At 39.6% G+C, this 27,017-nt stretch overlaps 1 protein-coding gene across 2 annotated transcripts in view; it reads right to left on the bottom strand.

Moving 5' to 3' along the window:
* Positions 1–367: 367 nt before the first annotated feature.
* LOC117814406 (guanine nucleotide-binding protein G(o) subunit alpha) overlaps positions 368–27,017 on the bottom strand; it is a 122,395-nt gene continuing 95,745 nt past the window's right edge. Inside the window, exons 5-8 of one of the 2 annotated variants that reach the window (XM_034685719.1) lie at positions 24,702–24,830; positions 22,591–22,720; positions 5,252–5,405; positions 368–1,982 (exon numbers count right to left, since the gene is read on the bottom strand). In XM_034685719.1, coding sequence (XP_034541610.1) covers positions 1,795–1,982; positions 5,252–5,405; positions 22,591–22,720; positions 24,702–24,830 — 601 coding nt within the window. In that variant the 3' untranslated portion in view covers positions 368–1,794. Of the gene's footprint in view, positions 1,983–5,251; positions 5,406–10,607; positions 12,110–14,203; positions 14,358–22,590; positions 22,721–24,701; positions 24,831–27,017 lie in introns of those variants that run through there. The other variant, XM_034685718.1, reaches the window with a different exon arrangement.

The raw sequence follows: 27,017 nt of genomic DNA, 5'->3' as shown, positions 1-27,017 counted from the left end.
TTTTTGTAGCTACAAAGCACAAGAAATATCTTTAGAGAATATTACAGGATCGTGGTTGTTGTTCATGTTGTAATAATACCCACGTTGACTGGTTCTATCGTTTACTGTAGTTGGACATTTTTACTTGAAATTCTATTCCGCTGTCGGAAAACCAAAATCATCACCTCCCTCCTGACTTTTCAACTCTTAAACTTCAACAGTTTCTTTATTCAACCCCGCCCCATCCCATTCAGGAACCTATCACCTCTCAACTTGCTATCTTTCCTTGTAGCTCTTTTTTTTTTTGTATTTTTATTCCATTTTTTTTCACCTTTTGCAATTTTTTACAAGGATTTTTAAAATTATTATCTCAACGGTATCTTTGTGAAGCTTTTTTTTTTTTTTTTAGTTTTATGAGTTAACTGCTCTCTTTATACAAAGGCTTGAGAATCTCATGCTATCTGTGTCAGGGCTTTGGGAGGGAGAGGTGGGGGCGGGGCAAAAGAGGGCAGGGAGGGTTGGTAAGAAGGGAGGGGAGGGCCAGTCTGACCCCGAAAGAAGGATGCCGGGGCACCATGCAAAATGAAGGCTAAAACAAAGAGGGACAGAAGGAGTGACAGATGTAAAGGCATGGTGGTGGCATGTAAATGAAGAGAGAGAAAGAGAGTGGGAGAGGTGTGTAGGACAGGCGGTCAATCAATAAATAAATTAATAAATTAATCAATGCAGGAATGAGTTTCCTTACATGAGAATGTTAGGTTAGGTCTAGAGTTTAGAACGGTGAGAAAGGTAGAGTTATAACATTGCGTACTTGCTTCTAAAAGCGTCGCTATCTACAGTACAGTACCTCTGTTACCTGGCACTGATAGGACATTTAGCACATTACCAATTGGCTAATGGCTAAGGCCAGGTGGGGGTAAACAGGAAGTGTCCCTTCCTGTCCATGAAAACCCGAACGTTGGGAGTAAAACAATACAAGTTACTTGAAATCAAAACAGGAAATTGACAACAAACATCTTTAAATGTCTCCACTAATGTAAACAAAAGACTAATGTTAAAATCGCTGTTGTCAGTTTCAGCAGGTTTCAAGAGTTTTTTTTCAAGGTTTTCACCAACCTGCCTGTTTTTTTAGTGCTATAAACATTTGAACATTTCTGCAAAATTAATACATAATCACTACTTTAGCCACATAAACAAAATAATACACAAATAAAGGTGTCAAGGTGAGGCAAAATGTGAATAAAAATCAGTGTACAGACTGATACTCATGTAATAAATATACAAACGATCAACAAAAATAAAACAGAAGTCATATTCATAGTAATAATAAAAAATCAGCAAAAAAGTACAAGTTTTTGTTTTGTTAACAACAAAAGACACGGCTGAGAAAGAAAAAGAAAAGAGAACACGAGGCTTTCATTGACTTTGTTCAAGAAGTTTCCAGGCTGCAGGGTTTCATGTTTTCTACTCAAACAGATTTGTCTGATGGGCAGCGCGCCAAAGAACATCAGGAGGAGGAGTCAGAGCGAGAGGAGAAGAGACAAGAACTAAAAACATTATATATATATATATATATTTATATATACGTATGCCTATTTTTTAAAATTATCCTCATTATTAATATGTACCTAGTTGCATTTTTCTTTTTTCTTTAAATAATCAGCAGAATCATCATCACCATCATCATTTCCACAGCAGTGTCAAAGGAACAGGGGAGAGGCGGAGGGGAGGGGGAGGAGGACAGGAGGGGCGAGAGAGAAGAGGGGACAAAGGGGGTAAGGACATTTCAGGGTGGGGTGGGGTGGGGGTGCGTGCTCAGTACAAGCCACACCCTCGGAGGTTGTTGGCGATGATGATGTCGGTCACGGCGTCAAACACCACCTGGATGTTTCCTGTATCCGTGGCGCAGGTCATGTGACAGTAGATTTCCTTATTTGGAGAGCGGTTCTTGCTCTCAAACTGTGCTTGGATGTAGGCTGCTGCGTCCTCATAGGTATTGGGTCCTGAGAACAGAATAGAGAGATGCTCAGGGAGTGAAAATGAAGCAACCTTCATAAACAGATTTTTCAAAATGGCTGCCAGTTAAATTGTATACCAGGGGTGACAGCTGGGCATTGAGATCCCAATGTTCCCCTGGTGTTCTTGCTAAAATCTGCTCCTGTTTCTGAGCCCAAAGGGATCACAGCATGTGCTGTCTGTGTGTGTGTTTGTGTGTTTGTGTGTTTGTGTGTGTGTGTGTGTGAGAGAGAGAGAAACCCTTTTTATACAGCAAGTATGCAACAGTGACGTAATGACGCTCTGCAGTCATCACACCGTTGTACTTCTTTATTGAACCCACTACTGCGGTGTAATATTAGTGTCACAATGTGCCATTTAACAATGTGTTCCAGTGTCCTAAAACTCAGAACTTCACATTCACACATACTTAGACATGCAGACACAAAAACTGAACTCCTGTTTTGCCCTGCCTGACCCTGTCTCGCCCTACAACACCTCTGTTACTACCTCTTATACCTGCACATTAAATATCGTTCCTTGAATCAGGAATATGAAGCAGCTAGAGAAAGTTTCATGTGCATCTGCATCCTCAAGAATAAATGACCAATTGTCTTTTCTCGGGGGCGTGTCCAGGCTTTTTGAACAGGAGTGACCAACTGAGGCACTGACATGGGAAGGGGTGGCCGTGTATGTCTGCACACACACTTTTTTGACATGAATTTTTGAAAGAAATGTTTCTGTCTCTGTGAGTCTGAGTTATTATTTTAAGCATTTGAGCAACAAGTAAGTGTTCAAACTATGTGTGTATTCTTTATTTCTCCATCAGTGTGAATGTGTCATGTCTTGTAGATTGACTTTGAATGTATTTAAAACAAATATCAGACCAACAAAGTGAAAACTACCATGTGGAGAGAATGTAAATAGCAATGATACCTCTTTCAAAATCTACATTGTCAAACAGGTAAGGTGGAATTAGCACTCCTAAAATACATCACAGAAACCACTCCTTCAAAACACAGTACTCTGATTGAGCTATGTTTGAGTGAACTAAAGCAGAACTACATTTTGTACCTGAGATAATGTTTTTTAACACAATATCCACCAAAAATATGACCTTGAGTTCTCAAGCCTCATAGGTTGGGAGGACCAATCAGGAATACAACTTTGGACTTGTATAGCAATTGTAACTGTACATGACAAACTAGAAATGAAACAGGCCATGGATCCGTCTCCACAGCACTTATTCATTCATTATTTTAATTCAATAAGCCACAATTTAAGAGCAATACCACTATACTTCATTCCAATATGCTATTTCCCTCTAGTTTGCTCACTCTTATTATAAAGAGCGAATGTGCGGCCTGAAGACTCTCTCTGAAAGATAAGGAAGGGAGTGATGATGGAACAGGAAAGAGATTGAACCAGTCAGATAGACTTACTGTGACTACCCACACAGTTCGCAGAAATAAGTTTAAGTATGAGAGACAGAAATTATTTGGATTTGCTTAAAAGGCCCACATGTGTGAAGAGGGCAGGAGACAGCTCTCACTTTCCATCTCCTCTCCTCCCTCCTCTTGGCTGACCAAGCATGACTGTCTCCTGCTCTCTGACTTACAATCCCTCCTTCTTCACTGCCACGGCTACATCTGACTCTCACCTCAACACGAAGCACTCTGTGTCCTTTTTCTCCCCCGCTCAACTTCTAATTAAGCCTCTCAGATGCTTCCCACTCTCCCGCTCTAAGCACGGTCTCCTCTCACTCCTTCTGTGCTTCCACATTAAACATGGATGAGTAAATCTTCACGTACATCTGCATTTTACAAAATGAGTTTTTCAAAGGAGTGTTCTTCTTTATATTTAAAGAGGGGTTGTATGAGGAACTTGTGAACAGTTATGAGGTAGATCGGGTCAATAAAACCACAAAGTTGAGCTAATTAAGAAAGTCAGACCTAAACACAGATGTCAGTCTAACGCTTTAACGCCTTACTTTGCCATCACACAGCCTCTTTGTTTTAGCTCTAATTGTGCACACAACATCCAATCAGTGTACTAGGCGAAATTCAAATTGACCTCTACATCAAAGAACAGCTGATCGGTGCGCTGCAGGCAGAGGAAAACAAATGTGTGCAAAACAGTGCCAAACAAGGGGCTTTCTGATATTTGCTGAGAATCTTCTGAATAGAGCAAAGACTCACACCTAAATCAGTGTCTGGGCCAGACTCCTTTAAAGTAAGTTGAATTATGTGATATTATTTTCCCTGTCTGCCGGTTTCCCAGCAAAAGGGTGAAGCTGACTGTCATCTCCCTGTGGGCACTACTGCAACAAGCAGTGATGAAATAGTGTCAAGAAGTTAAGGAGAGCCACTCTACTTTGGGAAACACATTAAGCCCAGACAGCTTGTACACATTCACACTTTTTAAATCATCTCTTTCAACTTCTGCCCCCTGCAGTATCACTTAGACCCAGCCACAGTATCAGTCTCAGCATCTTTGTACTGACTTTCTAAAATTGCCAAACCCTGGCTCTTTCAGCAAAGTGAAGGGAGTTAAAAAGGAAACATTTCACATTCAACCAAGAACACCTCTTTAGATGAAAATATTGATGCCTCTCTTCCATCTGTAAATATGAAGCTACAAGCTGGTGAGTTTCAATCAGTACGGAAACAAGACAAGGGAAACAGCTTTCCAGAAGTAACAAAATATGCCTACTAGCAACATTAAAGATCAATCATTAACATTTTTTTAAATGTTTGTTTAAATAGTACAATCCCAGGATTGTTATTTAAGTGGCGACAGTGGGCAATTTTGAATACTTTTTGGGACAGCCATGCATAGCTAAGCTAACTCATTGCCAGCTCCAGTGATACAGGCACAGAGTGGCATCCATCGTTTCATCTGATTCACAGAAAGTAATTAAATAACTGCTCCTATTAAAAATACACGCTTTAACATAATAGTGGTCCTGTTTGGCTCCAGTTTACTGATGAGCAGGCATGTAAAGAGCCTTTGTGGGTTAAACTTGATTAATACAGCTGTGTTTCAGTGTTTCTCTTCGGTTCAAAGATGAACGATCAGTCAATGAAATCTTTTTTGCTCTTTTCAGTTCAGTGTAATTGGATTCTGTTTCACTGGTTCACAGCTTATTTTGTTCTCTAGGAAATCAGTTTTGTTCACCTGTCATCTTTTGGTGCAGCCTTCATATTATGAGCTGCTATCCCCCCCTGTACACTCAGAAAACCAAAACAAAACAGTAAGAGGCTGTTTCTTTTAATACCTGTGTATTCGGGGAAGCAGATACTCAGCGCAGACTTCTTGATCTTCTCTGCAAACAGATCCTTTTTGTTGAGGAAGAGGATGATGGAGGTGTCGATGAAGAACTTGTTGTTGCAGATGGAGTCGAACAGCATCAGAGACTCGTGCATGCGATTCTGCAGAGGGAAGGGTGGAGGGGGTGGAAGGGAAAAGAATGAGACAGCACAGAGAAATAAAAAAGATGAATGAGATCAAATTAAAGGAACATGTGGAAGGAAAGCAAGGTGTTTGAACGAGGGTGACAGGAGAGGAGAAGAGAGGGGGAACAGAAAAGATCAGAAACAGACAAACAGGCAGGATGATGGGAATGGATAATGAAAAAGAGGGAAATGAGAGAATAATAGAGGAAACACAAATGTATTAGTTTTATGGTGCAATAAAGTCTCAGAGTAAACTGTAGAAAGCCTAAAAGTTGAACAGACAAATAAAGAGAAAAGATAATAAAAACTGTCTCTCTATTTCCAATTAAAACCTTACTTAAGACAGAGCGAAGGAACCAGGGGAGATAGAGACAGAGATTCAACTTTTTTATTGCTTGTGCATCTTTAATTACATTACACTCTGAATGGTTATATGCAGTGACAGAGAAACCAACAGAGCAGTGATTTCTTTGTCTTTCTCTCACACACAGAAAAACAGAGAAACCAGCGGCAGTGTTAATTTGAAAGTGGGCGGGGTCAAAAACATCACATCAGGAGAGTAACCACACAGATCAAGTTAGTCATGTGGTTCTTTATTGACATTTCTCTTAGGTATAAATACAACGTTCAATAAATTATTACAGCTGTGAGTGAGAAACAGCAGATTAATTTACTTACAGTGTTCAGTGAGATATAACACACACTCACTCACAAGAGCACAAACACACATACACGCACCAAAACACAAACAGAAATACAAATAAAAGCCTTTTGTGGATTTTGCTGCAGGTTATCTGTACAGTATGGGTTACTGTTTGTTGACTTCAGCAGAGGGATTAAATGATGCTGGCTATGGAGGGTTGAAGGCAGCAGTAAAAGAATAAGTGCAAGGTCTTGTACCAGTTATACTCTGCTGCCTTTATTCTATACAAGTTCATTATGGTCACGTACCCTGCAGCTATCTGATCCCCTCCCAGAACAAAAGGAGACCAGGATCTCCCTAGATCTGCGCACGCTGAAAAGCTTGTTTTATCGATGACACCACACAGTAAGAAGACCAAAAGGCATTTACAGGCAAACTCTTTAAAGCATAGTTAAGTCAGCAAAAATACACAACTATGGCTCATTTATGTCCAGCATGGAAATATGGCACTAACACTTTGGATCAAAACTCAGCAATATAAATTCTTCACTACTGTTTTCAGAGATGTTGTTATGGCACTGGCACAGGGAGCCAACATTTGTTTTGAAAAACCACCTGCTGCTCAGAACAACCAGGGCCTGAATGAACCTCTGATTGCATCATTCACATCAGAGCCGGCCACCTCAAATAAAAGCGCCAACAAACAAACAAAAAAAATGCAACAACGTTGTTTTATTCATAGACCTTCTCTAGTATGGCCTCACACTACATTACCCACAAATATCTTCTTTACTGCAGCATTAAAAGTCCTTTATTTAGCACTCAGACTGAGCAGGACTTTAAATACGTTTCCCGTCATCTATTCAGGCACTGTTGGTAATTAATAAAGAGGCACTAACACATTAATTCTACATATAAACCCTGATAAACACTGTGATCTACTAATAGATCAATTCTGTCTCCATCTGGTGAACTACCATTTGAACAGTTAGATAGATAGATAGAGAGAGAGAGAGAGAGAGAGAGAGAGAGAGAGAGAGAGAGAGATCTAAAGTGAACAAAATACAATAGAAAAACGAAATTATCTTAAAAGATACAACATGATTTTGTTTCTGTACAACTCTTACATTTGTATTCAATGTGTTGGTCTTTATCCAGAAACTTAACATGTATCCATAAACATAGAAACAAAGGATTAACATGAATAGAAATGAACTACAATGTGAAAGAAACATGACATGTGGTTTGAATACATCTCTTTGGTATATTAAGTAAACTTACTGTCCAGTTTCTGACAAAGCTAGCTAACTAAGAGGCAGTTAGCTAGTTGGCTATGGGAACCTCTTCTTATTCAATACACTGAATATTTACTGACGGAAATATGCATGTTTGCTAGCTTGTTAACAGTTAACTTGCCGTCTATTTACATTTTCAAGTAGAAGTCTACCAACTAGCCCTGCAAGTAGACCACTAAACCTCTACAGATGTGATGTCTCATGTTTCTGTGCTACTGTTTGCTTTTTGGTGAGGCTCAAGACTTCTTTTCAGATCGATGATTTAGTTCTTGCCTAAAGGTTTATCACAATAAATGTGTGTTCTTGAACTTGTGGCATTTCAGTTTGGAAATGTATGGAGGACTAATCGATCAATCTGCAATAATGAACAGTGACAATTATTTTTTGACAAAAGTATCAGTAGCTGTTTCAAGTGTTTTAAATAGGATTTCTGAACTGTAAAACATATCATTGGCTGTATGTGGTTCAACTATGTGGAGAATACAATTTAAAGCTATAGATTTGAATATGTAAAAATGAAGTTACGGTCATTAAAATCTGCCTGCTTTTAAAGAGCTCATGCAGTGATATATCCAAGTGCATTGTGAATAAATTGAGGGTTAATTAATTTTTAATGTATCTGATATGACTCTGACTGATTACTTAACCGCTTTTAAATCTGTAGAGCAGGAACATAAAGACATCCCGCTCTGTATGCAGCCTGAGGTTAACACAGGGATAAAAGAAGTCTGAAGAAAAAAGCTCTAACAGTGTGCTTCCTCTGCTGCCCTGAGGGCAAACATAAGTGTAGGCATCTCTTTTCATCAGGATGTGAATTGGAGCTTACTAAGTTACTGGATGGAACTTTGACCGGCTCATTGTCCCCCGACTCATATCTACTGCGGGCTGCGCGGTGCTTTGCGGCATAAACACAGGGACACAGATGTGTATAAATGAACAATTTAGGCAAGGGGTGTTTTTAGTTTATTTTAACAGTGATGCCTCAACCAGCATCCTGCTCTGTATCAAGCAGGGATGGTAGCAAACTAAATTATTCATAGAAGAAATGCTGAATCAAAACACTGACTAGAAGACTCTTTCAGTGGCAGGGGAAACAGGCAAACAATATAATCCTGTAACTGGGACACGATTTGACTGCAGTGAAAAAGTGAGAATACTTTGTTTTGTCAAACTTTTCATTATGACAATGTGAACCTAAGTTTGGCTTATAGACAAATTAAAAATGTGCAATGTACTGTGTGTTTATAGTAAAGGGTGAAGCTTCATTGCACTGTATAAATGAAGAATTGACAGATCCATGAAATAGAAGCCTCTCACATGGACTATTTGACAATAACGCTTGTCATAAATATTAAAAGTCATATATCTAAGGGCGGTGCACTTCCCGATGCTAGTACTCCTCCCTGACAGGCTCTTTGATGAGATGCTGTGCTGCTATTTGGCACTGAAAAGTGATGTGTTGTGACATTTTGAAATCCCATGGGTGTGTTTGTTTCTTTAGTGCATGTGAGGAAGTGTTAGTGCACGTTTGTATTTGGAAAGGCTACACAGGTGCATTGTGGGTAACTAATCCACTAGCAATACACCCACAGGGGGTTGCTGCACTTCAAACAACTCATACACATGCTCATTTGCATGCATACACTTATATCTGCATACACACGCACACGCACTGAACTTTCCAGCACCACACGCAAGCACGCAAGCACGCAAGCACGCAAGCACGCACGCACGCACGCACGCACGCACGCACGCACGCACGCACGCACGCACACACGCACACACGCACACACGCAGGTAATAAAAGGACACACAAATGTAAGGTACACATATACACGCACACACAAAGCTGGCTGAGGCACAGCTGTAGGCAGCTCAATGTCCCTGTGAGAACATTTGGCACATACGCGTCAGGGGAGCTGATGATGTCATCTACCTGTTGACGTAAAGTTGCAGATTTGAACAGAGGGAGCAGACTCGCCCTCGCTTTCTGAGTGTCGAGGGAAGAGTGGAATAAAGAAAATGCCCTACTCATAAATAAACAAAGAAGCTCCCTGCCTCTGTTTGCTGAGAGCACTCACAGCACAAAAGCTGTAAACACACTCAGCTCAGCCCCACAGACAAACAAAACTCAGCCTTTATGTGATACTGTAAACTGTTGCTTGTACAGAGAAGAGTCTGGAGATGCTCATATTTGTTGGTGCTATAGTCATGTATTTTGCTTTCTCCAACAAACTGCAGCTGTGCAATGCACTGATCCTGATCCAGCTCGATCCTGCAGCAGGTATGAGACAACAACCATCCAGCGGAACTACCTCAGCAGAGACATAAAAAACAGGCCGACTACACTAGTCACAAGGCTGACATTCTAGTCCCAGAGGACCACATGTACTCACCAGCATGCAATCTTTCAAATCTCAACGCTGGCTTATTACTGCAGAGTAGTGGACAGCTGCAATATTACACTGTGAAGCACCACACAATAGATGTGGCCCAAGGGCCCTATGAAATCAATGATTCCTTTGAAGCATTATCGGAGGATTGTGTGGTGAAGTCAGAACACTACCTCTTGTAGCTCTTCACTTTAAAGCGTTTTTTACAGTGGACCCCGCATACTGCAACAGGAGAGGACGGAAAATCAATTCTAAAATATTACCTGAGGTGGCATCTACAGAGGGAGCGGCATGATGTCAGAATAAACGGCACAGAGAGCAACTCCCTCACGAAACATTTACAAACCACTATGTATGAAAAGTAAATGCAAAATTTCACCCAGAAAAATATTTTCTCAATATGAAAAATGAACATTACATTCTTCCAGAGGGGCCAAATACTAGTTTTTGCTGATATGTGATGATATCAAGGCCAAAATCATTTTAAGAATCATATTGATGATGCAGTTTACAGCACATTGAATTCTCGCTGTATCAACTCCTGCTCTTTTAATGAAGAGGAAGTATTTTCTCCAACATGACTGAAAACACACAAAACATATATAGAGAAATCACTAGGCTACAAGTAACCATGTTTATGCTAAGGATAACTGACATCCCAATATATAAAAAGATTTGTTTTTATATTTTCAAAATAAAAGTCCTTTTACAGCTATGAAATTATTTTAAAGGGACGAGTTAGTGATTTGGGCTACCCGCTGCTGAGGCTTAAGTCAGGGCATTGAATTTGTTCATTACTTTACAATGCTTAAAAAGGAAAATGAAAAATCACATTAATAAAACAAAATTTGTCAACAGCAATGTTTATTAAATTGGATTACCTTTGATCTCATTAGATTAAATATTTTTAAGAGTGATAATCCCTCCTTCCTCCCACAGGTTCTGAATGAGCCAAGCTTTGCTGATGTAAACCTCTTTAGAGTGTGTGTTTGTGGGAACTGTATGATTCATTAGTGCTACTCATATTTTCATAATTTCATAAAGCAAGAGAGAGAGAGAAAATTTGGCAACATTTGAACTGTAATTAAAACATTTTTTTTAACTGGACAGATTTTTAACTTCATCACCGTATGAAAAAATCCACAAAAGCATCTGCTTATAAATAAACATGTTCACAGTATCCATCATTTATATCACTGCAACTTTTATATCATTTCATTCAGAGACATGTTCTTTTACTAAAATAATTTAAACTTTGTAACGAGTTAAAGTTGGATGTGTTTACTACCATCACTATGAACGGTTCAGTGATATTTATTCTGATGATATTTCCTATAATTTTATGAATACTGATTTATAATTAACAGAGGTGTTCTTAGTGCACCAAAGCAGTCGTCAGGAATTAATATTCTAGATGAACACAACACATAGATTTCAATTCAATTACTTTGATTTATGCTGGCCATACTCTTGCCCTCTCTCTCCAGTAAGTCATAGAGTCTGCACATCTTCATTCTGACAGATCAAGAAAGTGAGACTATCTGAATCATACACATAGGGTTCATATTCATTTGTGCATTGGTCCTAAGACAAAGACTGGCGACAAAATAAGCTGCAATTGAAAGTCTGGAAATACCTGGGTGTAGAGAGTTGGTTCCTATCATACTTGATCAAGCAATGCTAGTTAACTGCTAGGACTGCAGCACTCTGATGACATCAGTCTGGTTCCTTGAGTGCAGCACTGCTGCATTTACAAACAAGTCTCAGAAACCTTTGACCCCTTTTGAGTCAACAGTAAGTATTGTGCAAGATTTCTGCACAGCAGCAAGAGATTTGGAATTTATGTACAAATAAAAGCTCAAAATACAGCACACTGAAATCTGTTGGTTCGCCTTCAGGAGGAAATAAAAAAAGACAAAAACACAGAAAGAAGTCTCAACCAGCTAACAAGTCGACAAACCAAACAACTACTCCGATAATCTGTTCATCAATGAGGAGACCAGCTTATGATCAAGCTGAGCAGTGACATCACTGACCCAGCCCATAGCCCCGACTGAACCATATATCATACAATGGACCACAAAACCACTGAAGTACAACATATTGCAGGTAAACACAAGTCAAGCAAAGAGAATCCATTGGCTGACATTAAACAGACCCATCAGTACAGGCCACACACTCGCAGGTTATTTCCTATGATGACATCAGTGACGGCTTCAAAGACAAACTGAATGTTGTTGGTGTCTGTAGCGCAGGTCACATGGGAGTACACCTCTTTGTTGGGTGACTTGTTCTTGCTCTCATACTGACACTTAATGTAGTCTATTCCTTCCAAGTAAGTGTCTGGACCTGAGGAGAAAACACACACAGAGATGACACACAACGTTAGAGTTAGGTGAAGGCTTAAGAGCTTAAAAGCTGTTGTCATCTAAACTGTTATATTAGTGAGTGATCCTACATTTTCAGCCTCAGCACTATTTTCTGATGTTTTCTGAGAACTTAACCTCTGACTCTCTGGCTCAGCACACATTCTGCTGAGGTGTACAGAGAGCCGCCAGCCAAGCTTGTAAAAACATGATACATGGACATCTTTTTTCTGAACACTGGTTATTGCTTGAAAATACTGCCACTCTCTTAATATTGCTAATCTATCACAGTCTTTACACAACAACAGAACAAATGTGACAGACGTTAAAGTCCAAGAGCCAGAGAGATTGAGCCATAATTCACACTGTGCTGTAAATTGATTCATTTTACAGCAGTGCCAAATCTACTGTATGCCTCTTTCCTTCAGGTCCATTACTAACAGTAAGAGTTAGCTCTGCTTGTAATGCAAGCACTGGGCATGCAGTGGGTTTAATGAGGAGCTATAAATTGTTAAAATGCTCTAAGAATGAGTCAGATCTGAGGGATTGGAGTCAATTTTGTGTCACTAACAACTACTTGGCTCTCAGCCATCAGCAGCACTGTGGAGTGCATCAGAATGGGCAAACTGTCTGCAATGGAGAAGAATGGAGCGAGGAGAAGAGAGGAGAAGAAGCAGGTCTGGAATCCTAATTCTCTCTTTCTCACAGTCGTGCTGTTTTGGTCTCCCTCCATCTTGCTTTCCCACAGTGTTGCTTTGTCTTCTTTTTTTCTAATTTTCTCACACTCTCTCTTTGGCTTTCTCATGTCCTGTTGTGTCCCTCCATGGTGTCTTATCATTTTCGCTTGTATCCAGCATACTCAAACCCCTCTCCGTTACACTTGTGGTAAAAGTCCTGATTTCAGTCCCTATTTCACTTTTGAAAGAGTCAATCTGTTCAATCTTTGTTTCATGACAACCCCAAAAACTGTGGCCTTGACAGCTACACAGTTTACAGCACACTATTAACAAATCCTTTTTTTTCTGTCTGTCCCTCTCTCTTTGACAGCTAATGCTAGCTAGCAAGTAGCTATATGCTGTCATTCACTGACTTTCCTACTAATCACCTGGCTGTGTTAAATACTTGATTCTGATTGGTTTATTACAATGGTGTTTAATTCTCAATAGCAAAGGTGACACCAGGGACAACCTGATCACACGTCATATCCAATTATAAAACACAAGTTTCCTTGAGCACTTTAAATTAGAGAATATTTAATATTGGATCCTGCCCTGCAGTCCAGACAGAGAGCAGAGCTGGTGAGTGCAGTACATCTCTAAGTTGCAGATCTAATTCTTGAGTTACATACTTAAATCATCCATTAATCAATAAAATCATCATTAGATCAATATTTTATGTCAAGTTTGTTGTAGCTTGAGTTTTTTGCTGGGATGATGTAAAGTGATCTGAATTAGAATCCCTTCAGGCTGGACAAGACCTCTCTGCTTCATGCGGGGGGCATGCTCATCCTCTCGAGACTCTGTTTTGCATAACCACCTGCTCACTACACATTATTCCTTACATAACAGCCTACTAGGAGGAACCACTAATAGATTCATTTTTGTCCATATTTATCAGCCAATATTTGACACAGCAGTGTTTTTAAGTGAAATTTAGAGTTGAGTTGACCTCCAGAATTGTACCCTGATAAATGCTGAGAGGGTGCTAACTCTAACTTTCCTCTTTTACTCCAGACATCAAATGGACTGCAAAGTAAGTATGTTTGGTAAACATGAGTTTAACTTTGGATGCTACAAACAGTTAAAAATCATAAATAATGTGTGTTTGTAGATATTTTAAAATAATCAGTGGGACTTGATATGCTGGAGAATGTGAGGTCTTAAAGGAGGCAGTTGTAATTCTACATCGTTATCATATCTCATCGTTCGATGAGATATGATTTTTTAAAAGTCTTAAATAAAGGATTATTTTTCAGCTTCCCCTCTCTGATTAGCCAGAGTGCCTCCTATCCCCACACAAGTATCAAGTACACACTATACAGTAAGAAGCAGAATAAGACTGTTACTCAGATATGTACCATTATACTCAGGGAAGCAGATGGACAGTGGAGACTTGACGATCTTATTTTCAAAGAGGTCCTTCTTGTTCAGGAAGAGAATGATGGCGGTGTCATTGAACCACTTGTTGTTACAGATGGAGTCAAACAGCTTCAGAGACTCGTGCATACGGTTCTGTAGGAGAGATAGAAGCAATGGTTGAATGGGCCTTAGCACACGCTCAAATGCATGCTCCATAATGCAGTGATTCAGGATGATGAGAACAGAAATATAACGAGAATCGACCAGAAAATTACACAGAATGTATGAAAATGTATCTGAACAACACATGCAGGCAAGACACCTAATCCAGTTTTAAAATGGTGAATACAAACACTGCATACAAACAATTAAAACAAAGAGGAACTGAAAAAAAAAGAAAAAGTAGAACTGAGGTACTCAGTGGTTCTAAGGAGTTCCTCTTGACTATTGCACAGCATTTCACAGCTGCCTCACGAGAGTGTAATAATGTGTGTATCATCATATGAGTAATAATGTGTTAGTAAGCTGAATAAAACAAAGGCATGCAGGTTAAGCACTGAAGCTTTGAGCCACTGCTGAATTTCAAGCGGAGAATGTTACCCTGAATAATGAAAGCTTGAAGTCACCCTTTGCAGCTTCTGACCACTGGGTGCACTATAGAGCAAGCTTTGAGGATAAGCTCTCTGTATCAGGTGCAACGCAGGAGGTGCCTGAGGACATAACCTGCTCAGTGTTAGCAGAGGTTTATGTAATCTATATTTTGGCAGACTGCAGAAGGCAGTTACACTCTGTAGACATAGTGAATAATGAGGGAAACATTATTAAACAATGAGGGGACAGAAGAAGACTAGGAGGTGGATCTTCACAGCTACTTTCAAGTTCTTCTCTGCTGCTGCTTTTTGAGCAGAAAACTTGATGTGTTTTTCGTGCATAAGAAATTAAACAAATTGTTTTGAAAAAAAAAAGCAAAAAATTTAAACAAAATAAAGAAAAAATGTTCATAATTAAACCCTACAGGCAACAAATAAAGAAAAATAGTATATTACAACAAGATCAAAGAAAGATGACGGTTAATTTAGCATTTAAAATTGACTTAAAATTAATCCAAAGCATGAACACTTTAGTTGATTGCCAAAAGCAATGATTTTTAGATTAAAGATCAAATAGATTTGAGTGTTTTTTCTCTGGTTTCAATCACTAGGCATATTATATAAAATACTTCTTAAATGGACTCTTCCTATTAGCTAAAAGCCTCGGGAGCAAAAGAGCTTCATAGATCAGTCCACCTCAACTAAACCTCACTGCAATCCTCTGTTCGGCCTGCTAATGACAGCTTTAGAAGGAGAAAAGCAATTTAACTGTAGCTGTTACTTTTTAGTGCTCATGCAAAAGGCTAATGAGCCAAGAAATTTGTCCTGCATATGTAAATGCCTCGTGATGAAAACAGATATGATTTTCTTTAAGACTGAGTTGAAAGCAGTTTCTCTTTGGTTATGACCCTTAATCTCCTCCTTAATGACAAGGGAGGGAAATAAATGCAATTGGTAATGCCAATCCACCAATCAGATCAGAGTTGACTAGAACTGTGGCAAAATACAGAAGTCTCACAAACAGAATCGGAAGAAAGGTCACAAGCCTCCTTTCTTCCGTCTCTCTGTTGTGTGACCACCTGAGAACAAAGCTGTGCAAAGATACACACACATGCACACACTAATATCTCGCTTCTTTGGTTCACAAACAGAAAGAGACACTGCTTTCAACTCTCATCATGTGTACTGACCTATCAGGAGGTTTCATACCTGTCTGTGGGAGGAGCATCTGTAGAAGATCTGACTGCTGATTGGTTAGAGAAGACAGTCGATGGCGAGAGTGACAGGAGGAGTGGAAGGAGCCAAAGATGCTGCAGGGCGGAGCTTAGAGCAGGAACAGAAAATGCAAGGGACCAGCCCACCCCTTTCCCCCTTCACACCCACCCAGCCGCAGCCCACTTCCATTTTATGACACACTTTTAACACAAACACAGATACACACATACACAAATATACACTGTGAGTGCTGAAAAGAAAGAGTTTAAAAGCAGGAGGACAGGACTTTCCCAAATGGTGCTCACAAACACGATAGTCTGTCGTTATAAAGTGTCGTCTGTGTGTTTGTACCAGAACTAGACAAGGAGAGGCAGAAAAAAACACGATGCAAGCAGGTCCTCCATAGAAAGAAGGGAATAATAAAGAAAGAGAAATACTTTCGTATTGAATGTGTGTGTTTGTGTTTACAGCACACGGATGTTAATTTATCTATATACAGGTACAACCTTAAGTATAAGGCAGGTGAAAGGGAACTCTTTTTTAATGCCTTGGAAAAAGGAGAAAAACAACACCTCAAACAAAACAAACAACCTGCTCTGTCTCCTTAATGATCGAGTTATACTGTGTCACATTTTAACATCTCAAGTCATACATGTGCTACAAGTGACAGGGCCTCTGCTGGAGCCTATGATGAGAAGCAGGATTTTTCCATTACTGAGCTACAGAAACGTCTGGTTATGTTAGAGTTTTTTGGGTTATCCATGGTAACTTCAGGTCAGGGGAAGGTTATGTTCAGGACAAGAGATTTGTTTGTAGGAAAAACTTGTCTGCCAACCAATCAACCTCTTGATCACACAACTATGTGGGCTGATCAAGAGGAAAGAGGGGAGCGAGTATGACAAACAGTTGTCTTCCCCGGATGATTTTTCAAATGAAATAAATTAATGAGCAACATTCATTATGCTGCACTGATGTCATCTTACAACAGAGACTGATCAAAGACTGGGCCTTGTACTTGTTGTACTTTTAAGACATGAAAGCATCCTCACCGCCTTGTATTACACTGAACAATGTTTTCATATTCATTTAATAGCTTCATAACTCTCTGTTTGATCATCTCAGAGCCGCAGCTGAGATATTATGTCTCAAACTGTCATACTGCCACAAAAAACACATCCGAGCAGAGCACTAACTTAACGTGGTAAACAGGACTTACTGATATTATAAGCTTTAATTTGAGCATTCTCACAGACGGTGAATGTTTTCCTGCCAGTTGTTATTTTGACATTTGTCAGCTGCAGCTGGGATGCCTTTTGTTGGATAATGTGTGAAATCATTCCATGTTTATGTAGTATCAGTTCATTTGAGTTTATAAAATATGACAATCTGTTTGTTTGTTTGTTTGTTCGTCGTTGATTATATGCTGCAAAATCCTCCTTTTTTAAGTGAACTCGCTCCTCAGATGTTTACCGCAACAAATTCAGACTTCCTTAAAAGGCTAAAAATGATGTGTAAATAAAGATGAATTCAAGTCAGTTAAGTCTTCCTTTTATCTTGCCACCTAAAGGATGTATTGTTAGTCAAACTGTTTCTGTATCTGAGAGAAATTATGTATTTATAAGCTTAAAGTGAGACAGCTCTGACAGCAGATTATGTGTGCAGGAGGCAGTTATGTCAAAGTCATCAGACCTGTGGTACACACTGTTTCTACTATAGCCACAGTGATATGAAGCTCGTATACTTACTGGGGCAAGTGATCATTAGAACATGACCTGATCATTGTAATTAAAAAGGAGGTAGATATATGTTGTCTATTCTTGCTTTCCATCTAACTTTCTTTCTTTAGATTCCACAATGGCAAAACACGACTTACAATGCATTCCTTATAAAGTTTTAAACAGTCCTTTTAAACTTGCATGCACAGTATTTTTCTAAGCAAGACAACTGCTTTGTTTGACTTGATGTTGGGTTATTTATATTAATGCCAACATCGTAGTATCCCTCATTTGTGTGACTGCAAATACAAGTAGTCACATGACTTCAGGAGTCCTCAAAATCCCCTTCAGCACATCTGGAAAAGCTTTATCACATGTCATGTCTTTATATAAGTATGGAAGTGAATGTTAGAAGCTGGAATCATACAAACCTGTACATAAATAAAGCATTCAAGGAACTCATGAATAAATAAAGAGCACAATTTGATTTGTCCATCCATTATCTTACTACGTAAAAGGCTTGTATATTAATAGTGTATGAAGTACTCAAATCCACCTCTAAGCTCCCGTCTAGACAGTATCGGTATCTTTCTGTTCAATTGCAGAATATATTTTTATGTGACAGTACTTGGAGTTTCTGAATTACAGGCCTGTGTTTGGTAGATCAAAACTGAGGAAGAATGTGGACACTTGCCGAAAAAATATTTGGTTATTTGCCGGGTAATTAGAACTCCCACGCTTGTGTTTGCTCTTTAACGACAACTCAAAACATGACCAGAGAGATTTTAAACAGAGGAATTAGAAAAACAGAGCTTCCATTAATGTTGATGGATTAGATTAAAATGTGGGATGTGTAACCTTCTTTTTTAACACACATATATATCCAATTATTTATGCCTTTGAGTCTGTATTATAAGCTCTGAAATACATGGTAGAGATGGTAATTAATTATATCGGTGATATCATAGGAAATCAGACACTTTTTCAAAGACATATTGTCACTGCATCACAGTCTCATCTAATTAGGGTGCTATCAGAGCAGAAATCAGAACATTTGTCTTCTCAAAAGTTGATATTTCTCAGAAATATGAGTGTAGAATCACATAACACTTCTTGGTTGCTCTTTTCCTAGAGATCAAAATGATGTTCACTATTAAAGGTGACATATCACGCTTTTTTCATCAATATATATTGGTCTAAGAGGTCCCCAAAACATGTCTTTAAAGTTTATGCTCAAAAAACCACTTTGAAATCAGATTTTGGCATGCCTGAAATGCCCTCTTCTTCAGCCCTCCTCAGAATGGTCGGTTTTCTCTCTGACCACGCCCCCTCAGGAAGTGGATGTGGCCTCGGCTCTCCAGCACGTTGATCTAATGTTTACATGTTGGCTGAATATACACGGCTGCTCACAGATCGCATTACTTCAACCCTCTGAATCTGATCCAGAATCTGATCCTGACGGAGAGGTGCCTGCAGCAGGACCTTTCTGAACGATTGGTCACAGATTTAGTGTTTCTTGTTGTTTTATTTATCAGTATGTCGACGTGTGTCTTGGTACACAGCAACGAACATGTAGCTATGTGGCTATGCTAACTTGCACTAGCACTTATCCATGATAAATAAAAATCATCCACTAGATCTTCAAATCTGCAGACGTGAGGAGTAAAACCAACCTCTGCCAGAAAGGCAGCAGGACCTTTCTGAAGGATTGGTCACAGATTCTGTGTTACTTGTTGTTTTATTTGTCAGTATGTCGACGTTTGTATTGGTACAAAGCTACAGCTACGACATGTAGCTATGTAGCTATGCTAACTAGCGCTAGCACTTTTCCATGACAAATAAAAATCCTCCACGATCTTCAAATCTGCAGACGTGGGGAGTAAAACCGACCTTTGTGTTTATTAAGACAGCCTACAACTAGCATGCCTCCCTCCTAAGCTCCTTGTTAGCACACATGTGTGCAGGGAATGAAAAACGGAGAGGTTGAGTTGTAGTTTATACAGTCTATGGGCTGAACAAGCTCCGAGCTCTGACCTCCGTGACAGACCGGATATTGTTGTGACGTAACAAAAACATGGAAGTCTGAAACGGCTCAGAACAGGGGCAGAATGGATTTTTTTCATTCTCGGGGGGTTTGTAGACAATCCAGGGAAACATATTTCAGGGAGAGAACCATTAAAAAGTTGATTTTGCATGAATGTCACCTTTAATGATGAATGTAATTGAGACATTTTCTGCCATCAAACACAAACGCAGCAGCTGTGCTAAAAATATCCCCATGAACTCCCGTTGCAAACATCTGGACAGATATCTGCAAGAAAAAAAAAACCTCACGCACCAATTAAACAACTACCTATGCAGAGTGAGGAGCTGTTAGCGAGAGCATCTTATGATGGATATTTCCTCTCCTCATCTGACGTTCTGCTGGTGCTCCCAGCTCAGAGGGAGGCTTGACGACATCTGCATAAATAGAGCAGCTACTGAACACAATTTCCCTGCATGAGAGTCTCAGAGGATACACTTCAGGCTTATAATTAGCAACAGGCAACGTGCATTCAAATCAGCCTATTTGTTTTCTGTTACATGGCATCATCTTTACAGCCACAGCACTTTTATAAGTGCAAAACGCTGCTTTAATATATTTCATGACACAGAGAATGTTTCCTTCAAGGTTATTATCATAATCAAATGTTCTGTCCTCACCTAATCACAGTAACTACTTGTACTATAACACTTAATGGATCATTTTAGCACCTACTGTACATATCTGCCTAATATGCATTATATATACTGTACAGTACATGCCCTCACCATTTAAAAATGGACATTTGCTTTGCTGCGGAAGCAACTTGGTTTGTAGTGACAATGCAGGAAAAGATGATGTGAATAGAGAGTGTCCTCTTGTATTTGTGCATTTTAAACCAACGATATTTCGAGGTAAAGCATGACGGATGAGGGGCTTTTGTTATCTCAGTCCAAAAAGTATTTTGGATGTAGCCTTCATCAGTACTCCCTGGATTTATTTACATTTAAATACTCTGTTTTAATTGGAGGTCTTCACAGTTCATAGGAAGAGAAGATTTATCCTACACTGCAAAAATAAATACCAAATTGAGATGAAATCTTAAACAAAGGACAGATATGCTAATTATCTGCTTGACAATATTTAATACTTACCAGTTTCTGTGTCACAGTATTTTAATAATAATAATAATAATAATAATAATAATAATAATAATAATAATAATAATATCATTTGTAGAGCAATTAAAAAAAAACAAGTTCTATTGTGCTTCACATGGGGGGCAAAATAAACAGGCAGTTCGTAAAATCACACAAATCAAGATAAAGAGATAAAACATATTTTAACAAACATACCATTCCCCTAGAAGATCTCTTAATGAATATAATTATTTTTTAAAATATTTCTTAAAACGGCTACACTCAAATAAAATAAAATTTGGATAAAATCAGGAAAGACTCTACAATAAAAGTATGTTTTCAGAAGAGATTTGAAAGAGATCACTGACTCAGCAGAGTTTCAGACCCCTCACTGCGAATGCCCTGTCCCCTTTCGTTTTCTTTTTTTGTATTTGGAATGCACAAATGGGCCTCTGCCTGAGGATCTCAATACACGCTTGTAAGGTACTAACAGCTCTGCTATATAGTTAGGAGAAAGTTTTGAAGAGCTTCAGATGTAATCAGCAAAATATTAAAATCAATTCTTAAGTATACAGGGAGCCAGTGCGAAGATGCTGAAACCGGAGAGATATGATTGTATTTTTGGCCACTGAGACTTTAAGTGTTTCATCTTTTTGTTCTCAGTTTTCTTTAAAAGTTATTTGAACCTGTTAAAGAGATGTTTTGCTCTAAGACACCTAATGCTTTAATTTAAAATGAGCCAAATAAAAAAAGCTGTTTTCATCATTTCATATCTACAAACCAACAGCATAATGACAGAACTTACTGGATAAAATATTAAAGATCATTTGCTCTATGACACCCCTAATATGGTCTTCAACTTGTGAATAATAAGTTTGTCGGTGAAAAGTTTTTGCCTGAGATGATTTTTATTTGCAAACAATCTCATCCCTTGTGTAATGACACTTAGTCAGTATTTTATGTTTCAAATATAAAATACGTATTCATCTGTATTCAGGTTATTTAGTTATATTTAAGGGCTGTGCCAGGAGGAGTGAATGTAAACTGTGGTCACGATTTTCAGCAAATTAATTTTGGTTGTGTAAAACAAAACTACAGAAAGACATCAGGTCAAATCACACACAATCTGAGATCATGAAAAGTACGAAGGCAAACCACTGCGGCCACCACGCTGAAGCTTCAGTTACACCACATATTTAAATAAGAGTAGGTTAGACAAAAGAAGAAAGCAGAACTGTGTTTCTGTCAGGCTGTGTGAACCTAACCTTATACCTAAACATTACGTACTATAAATAAACTTAATTTCATTATAATTGTATGAAGACTTTCTCTTTTAGCGTATTCAGTTGCTAATGACAGAGCACCATACACGCTTCCTTCTTCCTGTTTGAAGCACACAGACCACAAGTTTAATGTCAGCTTATAGGAGAACAAGTGTACCTTCCGTCTTCAAACCATCTGTTGTATTGTCTAGACAGAGCCTATCAGGGGACTGTGACCTATGTTGACCCCCATCCTAATGTATAATATAACAGTCCCGATGTTTCGTTTACAGGTGTGTTTCAATATTTATGAATAGTTCATAAAAATAAAACGCATCAAAAGAGAGAGAGAGAGAGAGAGAGAGAGAGAGAGAGAGAGAGAGAGAGAGAGAGAGAGAGAGAGAGAGAGAGAGAGAGCAGACACATGTGCTTCAGTCCTTACCGTGGTCTCGTCCTCATGCAGCACCTGGTCGTATCCACTGAGCGCCACGCAGAAAATGATGGCTGTGACATCCTCGAAACAGTGGATCCACTTCTTCCTCTCCGACCTCTGACCTCCCACATCAAACAGCCTGATGGACGAGGACATAGATGTTAGAAGACGCACATGAAAACACACAAGTACAGTTTTAATATAGATTTTTAAGAAAGATGATTTAATTCTCGTATCACATTGTGGTCAGCTGAGTCAAAGTTGAGCCATCCCAATATAAACCCTCTGTTTGATACCAGTGTGTGCATATTTGCTTACCCTCTGGCTGTTGCTCTACACATCTAGATGATAATAAAAAGTCAGGTAAAGTCAATTTTGTTTCATTCAAAAACTAACCGAAGTGTACCACAAGAATGACCCAGAACTGAAAAGTTTTATCACCTCTGAGCTTCCACTGAGCCCAAAGAACATCTAGAGGAGGCAGCTCAGAGGACCCGAGTGGCCTTGATGGGGAGTAGGGAATAAGAGGTCTGATAAATATAATGGGGCTGATATATGGAGGGAATTTAAGACAAGTTACAATTTAAATTTAATGTCCAAACCAACAGGGATCCAGTTGAGAGAGGAGAGTAAGGTGGAGTTCTTCTCATGAGTTTGGTTGCCTTTTTAAAAACCCAGCAGTAGCGTTCTACACAAGCTGCAGACCTGAGAGCAAGGAAGACTGACTGACCCTCACATCCATGGAACAACTGTGGTCCAAGTGAGAAGTGATAGAAGAAGGATCAGTGTTTTTATAGTTTTGGAAAGTTTGACAGTTTCACTTCAGTCAAGGTTTTCCACTGAGAGAGGCAGCCTCTCAGTACACAGTTTATCTGCTCATCAAATTTTAAAGAATAAAAAAAAAATCTTATTACAAAAGCTGGAGGATTCAGTGTTTGTGCTCATTTTGTTTTAGGAGGTTTAGAGCCATCCAGGCCTTGATATCCCGGAGGACTGAGGGCTATGGCTCTAAAGTGGGGGATATATTTGGGTATCATGCTCAAAGTGAGAAAATAAGATGCAGCGCTTCCAAATAAAGGGACCCATTGGGAGCATGTGGAGAGAGAAGAGGCAGCTAAACAGCCCTGAGGAACCCGATAGGTGGAAGAGGCTGATGAGGAAAAATATTCCTCAAACACTAAGAACAAAGCCGTCGATACAGATGTGTGACGCCTGAATCTGCGCTCTGTTTCCAGTTTATTTTATTCTGTCGCCCCCGTCTATAAAGTTGTTCTGCTCCATATAGAAACCTGGTATTGCCACTTTAATGGTTTAGTAGCTGACTACCATTTTCTACAGCTTCTTTTATTTCTTAGTTTCTCAGTGTTTGAGACACTACCTCAGTCACTCTTAAGTATGTTTGAGTGAATCCAAAATGAAATTAGCTCATACCTAAGAGTGATGGATATAATGGTAGGTAGGTTCGTGGGTCACACCCAAAACAGGATCATTGCAGTCGCCCACATGCTACCCGACTGCCAGTTATAGCAATAGAGCTGACAATATTTAGCCTATTCAACAAAACACACCCAGCAGGCCGCCCACTCAACTGCAGGAGCAACGGCAGAAAGCATCATTCAGCAGAACCATCATTTTACTGCATGACTACATCGAGTGTGTGCCACACAGTTATTATTTGTGTACGTTTATGAGAAGGACGGAGAAGGAGGGAGACAAAATTGCTGTGTGATGGTGCATGTAGCCAAATAAAGGTAAATAACTGGTTTCTTCAGTTTATTAACCTCTCTGCTCTGCTGTGTGTCTGTCAATACTTGCTGTGTGTTTGTGTAATGTGTGTTTGTGTGTGCACAGAAATATGGTGATTCAATTAGAGGTCAGAAAAGCACTGCTCTCCGCTTTTCTCTATCCTTTCCTTCCTTCACCCTTCCTCTCTGTCATCATTCCCCCAGCGCCTTGCTCTAATTGAATCAGATCTCATTAAAAACAACAGACAATCATAAATATAGACGCTTGTTTAAAGCATGCACATGTAATCCTATTAATTACAGGCTGGAAGATGAGACAGAGAAAAGGTGAAGAAAAAAGAAAAAGAGGGAAAATCTGAAGAAGCACAAACTGACCTGAAGTGGAGGTTTTTGAAGGTAAAGTGTGTCTCGACGATGCCTGTGGTCTTCACTCGGGTCCTCAGGATGTCCTGCTCTGTCGGCTGGTAGTCTGTTGCACCAATCCGATCTAAGCTGTCTAAATAGCTGCACAAAGAAAAGCACAACCAAGACATAAAGTTAATCAAAAGCAACAGTATGACATTGATCAAGAGTTTCACACAAGCAGCAACCATCAGTGTTGAAAAATGAAGCAGATAGAAGTTGGCAGTAGAAATGCAAAAAAAAAATGCAGTTCCTCAAGCGTTCACTTGAAGCTGGCTCCAAAGGCTACCCAAATAGACCAATCTGACAAAACAACTAGAAGTAAACAAGCAGCCATGACTGAGGTGTAGTATAGTTTTTTACCAGGAGCCCCAACTCCGCCTCTTGATTTGATTTGGGGGCGGCAGTAGCTCAGTCCATAGGGACTTGGGAACCGAAGGGTCGCCGGTTCGAGTCCCAGCATGGACGAAGTTTGGCAAGTGGACTGGTGGCTGGAGAGGTGCTGGTTCACTTGCCTGGGCACTGCCGAGGTGCCCTTGAGCAAGGCACCAAACCCCTAACTGCTTGGGGTGCGCTGGTTGATAGCAGCATCCTCACTCTGACATCTCTCCCTAAGCATGTTCACTGCATGTGTGTGCATGATTGTATGTATATACTGTGTGTGTAGCATGTCCAAAAAATAGCACGAGTGAAAAAATTGAATTTCCCCCCTGGGGATTAATAAAGTACCTTTCTTCTTCTTCTTGATTGATTGAAAGTTAGGGTTGAGTCAGTCATCGTTTGACTTCATTACACCTCTTCAGAAACCAGTGAATGCTGTCACTGGACTAAATCCATGTTTTGCACAGTGTATGGTAGTACACTGAGCTGCAGAGTGAGATTCAAAGAAGAAAACATTGGACAGCCGTATTTCCAAAGTTTACAACACATAAGCAAAAGTGCAGGGATTAAATGAAGGAAACTATCTGACGGCATTCAGAGTTACAAGATAAATGAGCATATCATTGACTAACTACTTCTGCAGGGTCAAGATTTCCCTGCAGTGTGGAAGCTGGTGCTGCATGCTGACAGACTCTCAGCTAATAGCGGTGTCCATTTCTTAATTGGATTTACACTCCAGCAATCTAAGAAACACAAGTTAGCGCTGTCTACGCCAAATTCATAATTGGACCTCATGCCTACATTGAGGTCAAAGGTTAGGGGGGGGGCAACTTATCAGAACTCTTTTAGCTTTTTACTCTTACTTCCTGGGAAACAGTCAAGTAGGTAATAACTTAAGCTTTCCGAAAGAGTCTTCTTACGTCAGATTCAAATCCGAACCCTCCTCTATTCTCTGATTGCTACATTAAATAAATAAAGGCCATCAGCCCCAGTCTGCTAATATACAAACAAAGGGAAACTAAGCTAGCACAGCCTTGTGGTAAGATGTTAGTGAGGAACATGAGGGGGCGGGATGACACTGTTCAGTTATGTAATGGAATATCCCTGGAAGTGGACTTTTATTTTTTAATGTGGAAGTATAAATCAAATCATCCTAGCAGTGCATTTCAGAGATTCATCTCACAGCCATCAGAGGGCAGCTCTCTGGCTGAGGGGTGATCACTCTACCTGCTGTTTTAATCCAGTCTTCCACTGTGCTGGGAATAGGAGACAGACTTAAGAAAAGTGCTGTGCATGTATTAACATTTACTCCCAGTGCACTGAGGATTCTTTTATTCTGAGAGGCTGCCAGGTGTGAAGTAAGTTCTTTCCTCCAGATACAAAACCAGCTCTTGTATTTTGCTGCCCTAGGTGAGATTAGGATTCAATGTCACTCAGCACCAACCATCAGACCATCCTGTTACATCCTGGTATTTTTTGGTACTGCCATATAATTGGTTGGTCTGTGGAGTACCAATAAGCTTATGGACAAACAGTGCTCCTATCTGTATAACAGTAACATTTCATTATATTGAAGGTTGTTTTCATTTACTTGTAACTGGCACCCTAAGTGATGACAAAGCTGTTGACATCAGGCAACAACATCACACTGCTGTCTCATGCTGAAGAGAGTCTAGTCTGTCTATATGACTGAAACAGCAACGTATGAGCTCACTTGATCTAGTTTTACTTTGGTGCATCTTTGTACAATTTATGTGAAAAGGAAGTCTAAAGATGGGAGCACCAGCAACCTCTTGAAACACTTAAAGGTTCAAGATCCTATAAATCTGAGACAGCGCAGTGTGACTGCTTTGGCAAAGCAGCAAATGCTAACGCCAGTGTTTGTGATTACATACTGCTAGTACGTAA

The sequence above is a fragment of the Notolabrus celidotus genome, chromosome 6 (genome assembly GCF_009762535.1).
Source record: "Notolabrus celidotus isolate fNotCel1 chromosome 6, fNotCel1.pri, whole genome shotgun sequence".
Lineage (NCBI taxonomy): Eukaryota > Metazoa > Chordata > Actinopteri > Labriformes > Labridae > Notolabrus > Notolabrus celidotus.
This window is presented reverse-complemented; position numbering and strand designations above follow the sequence as displayed.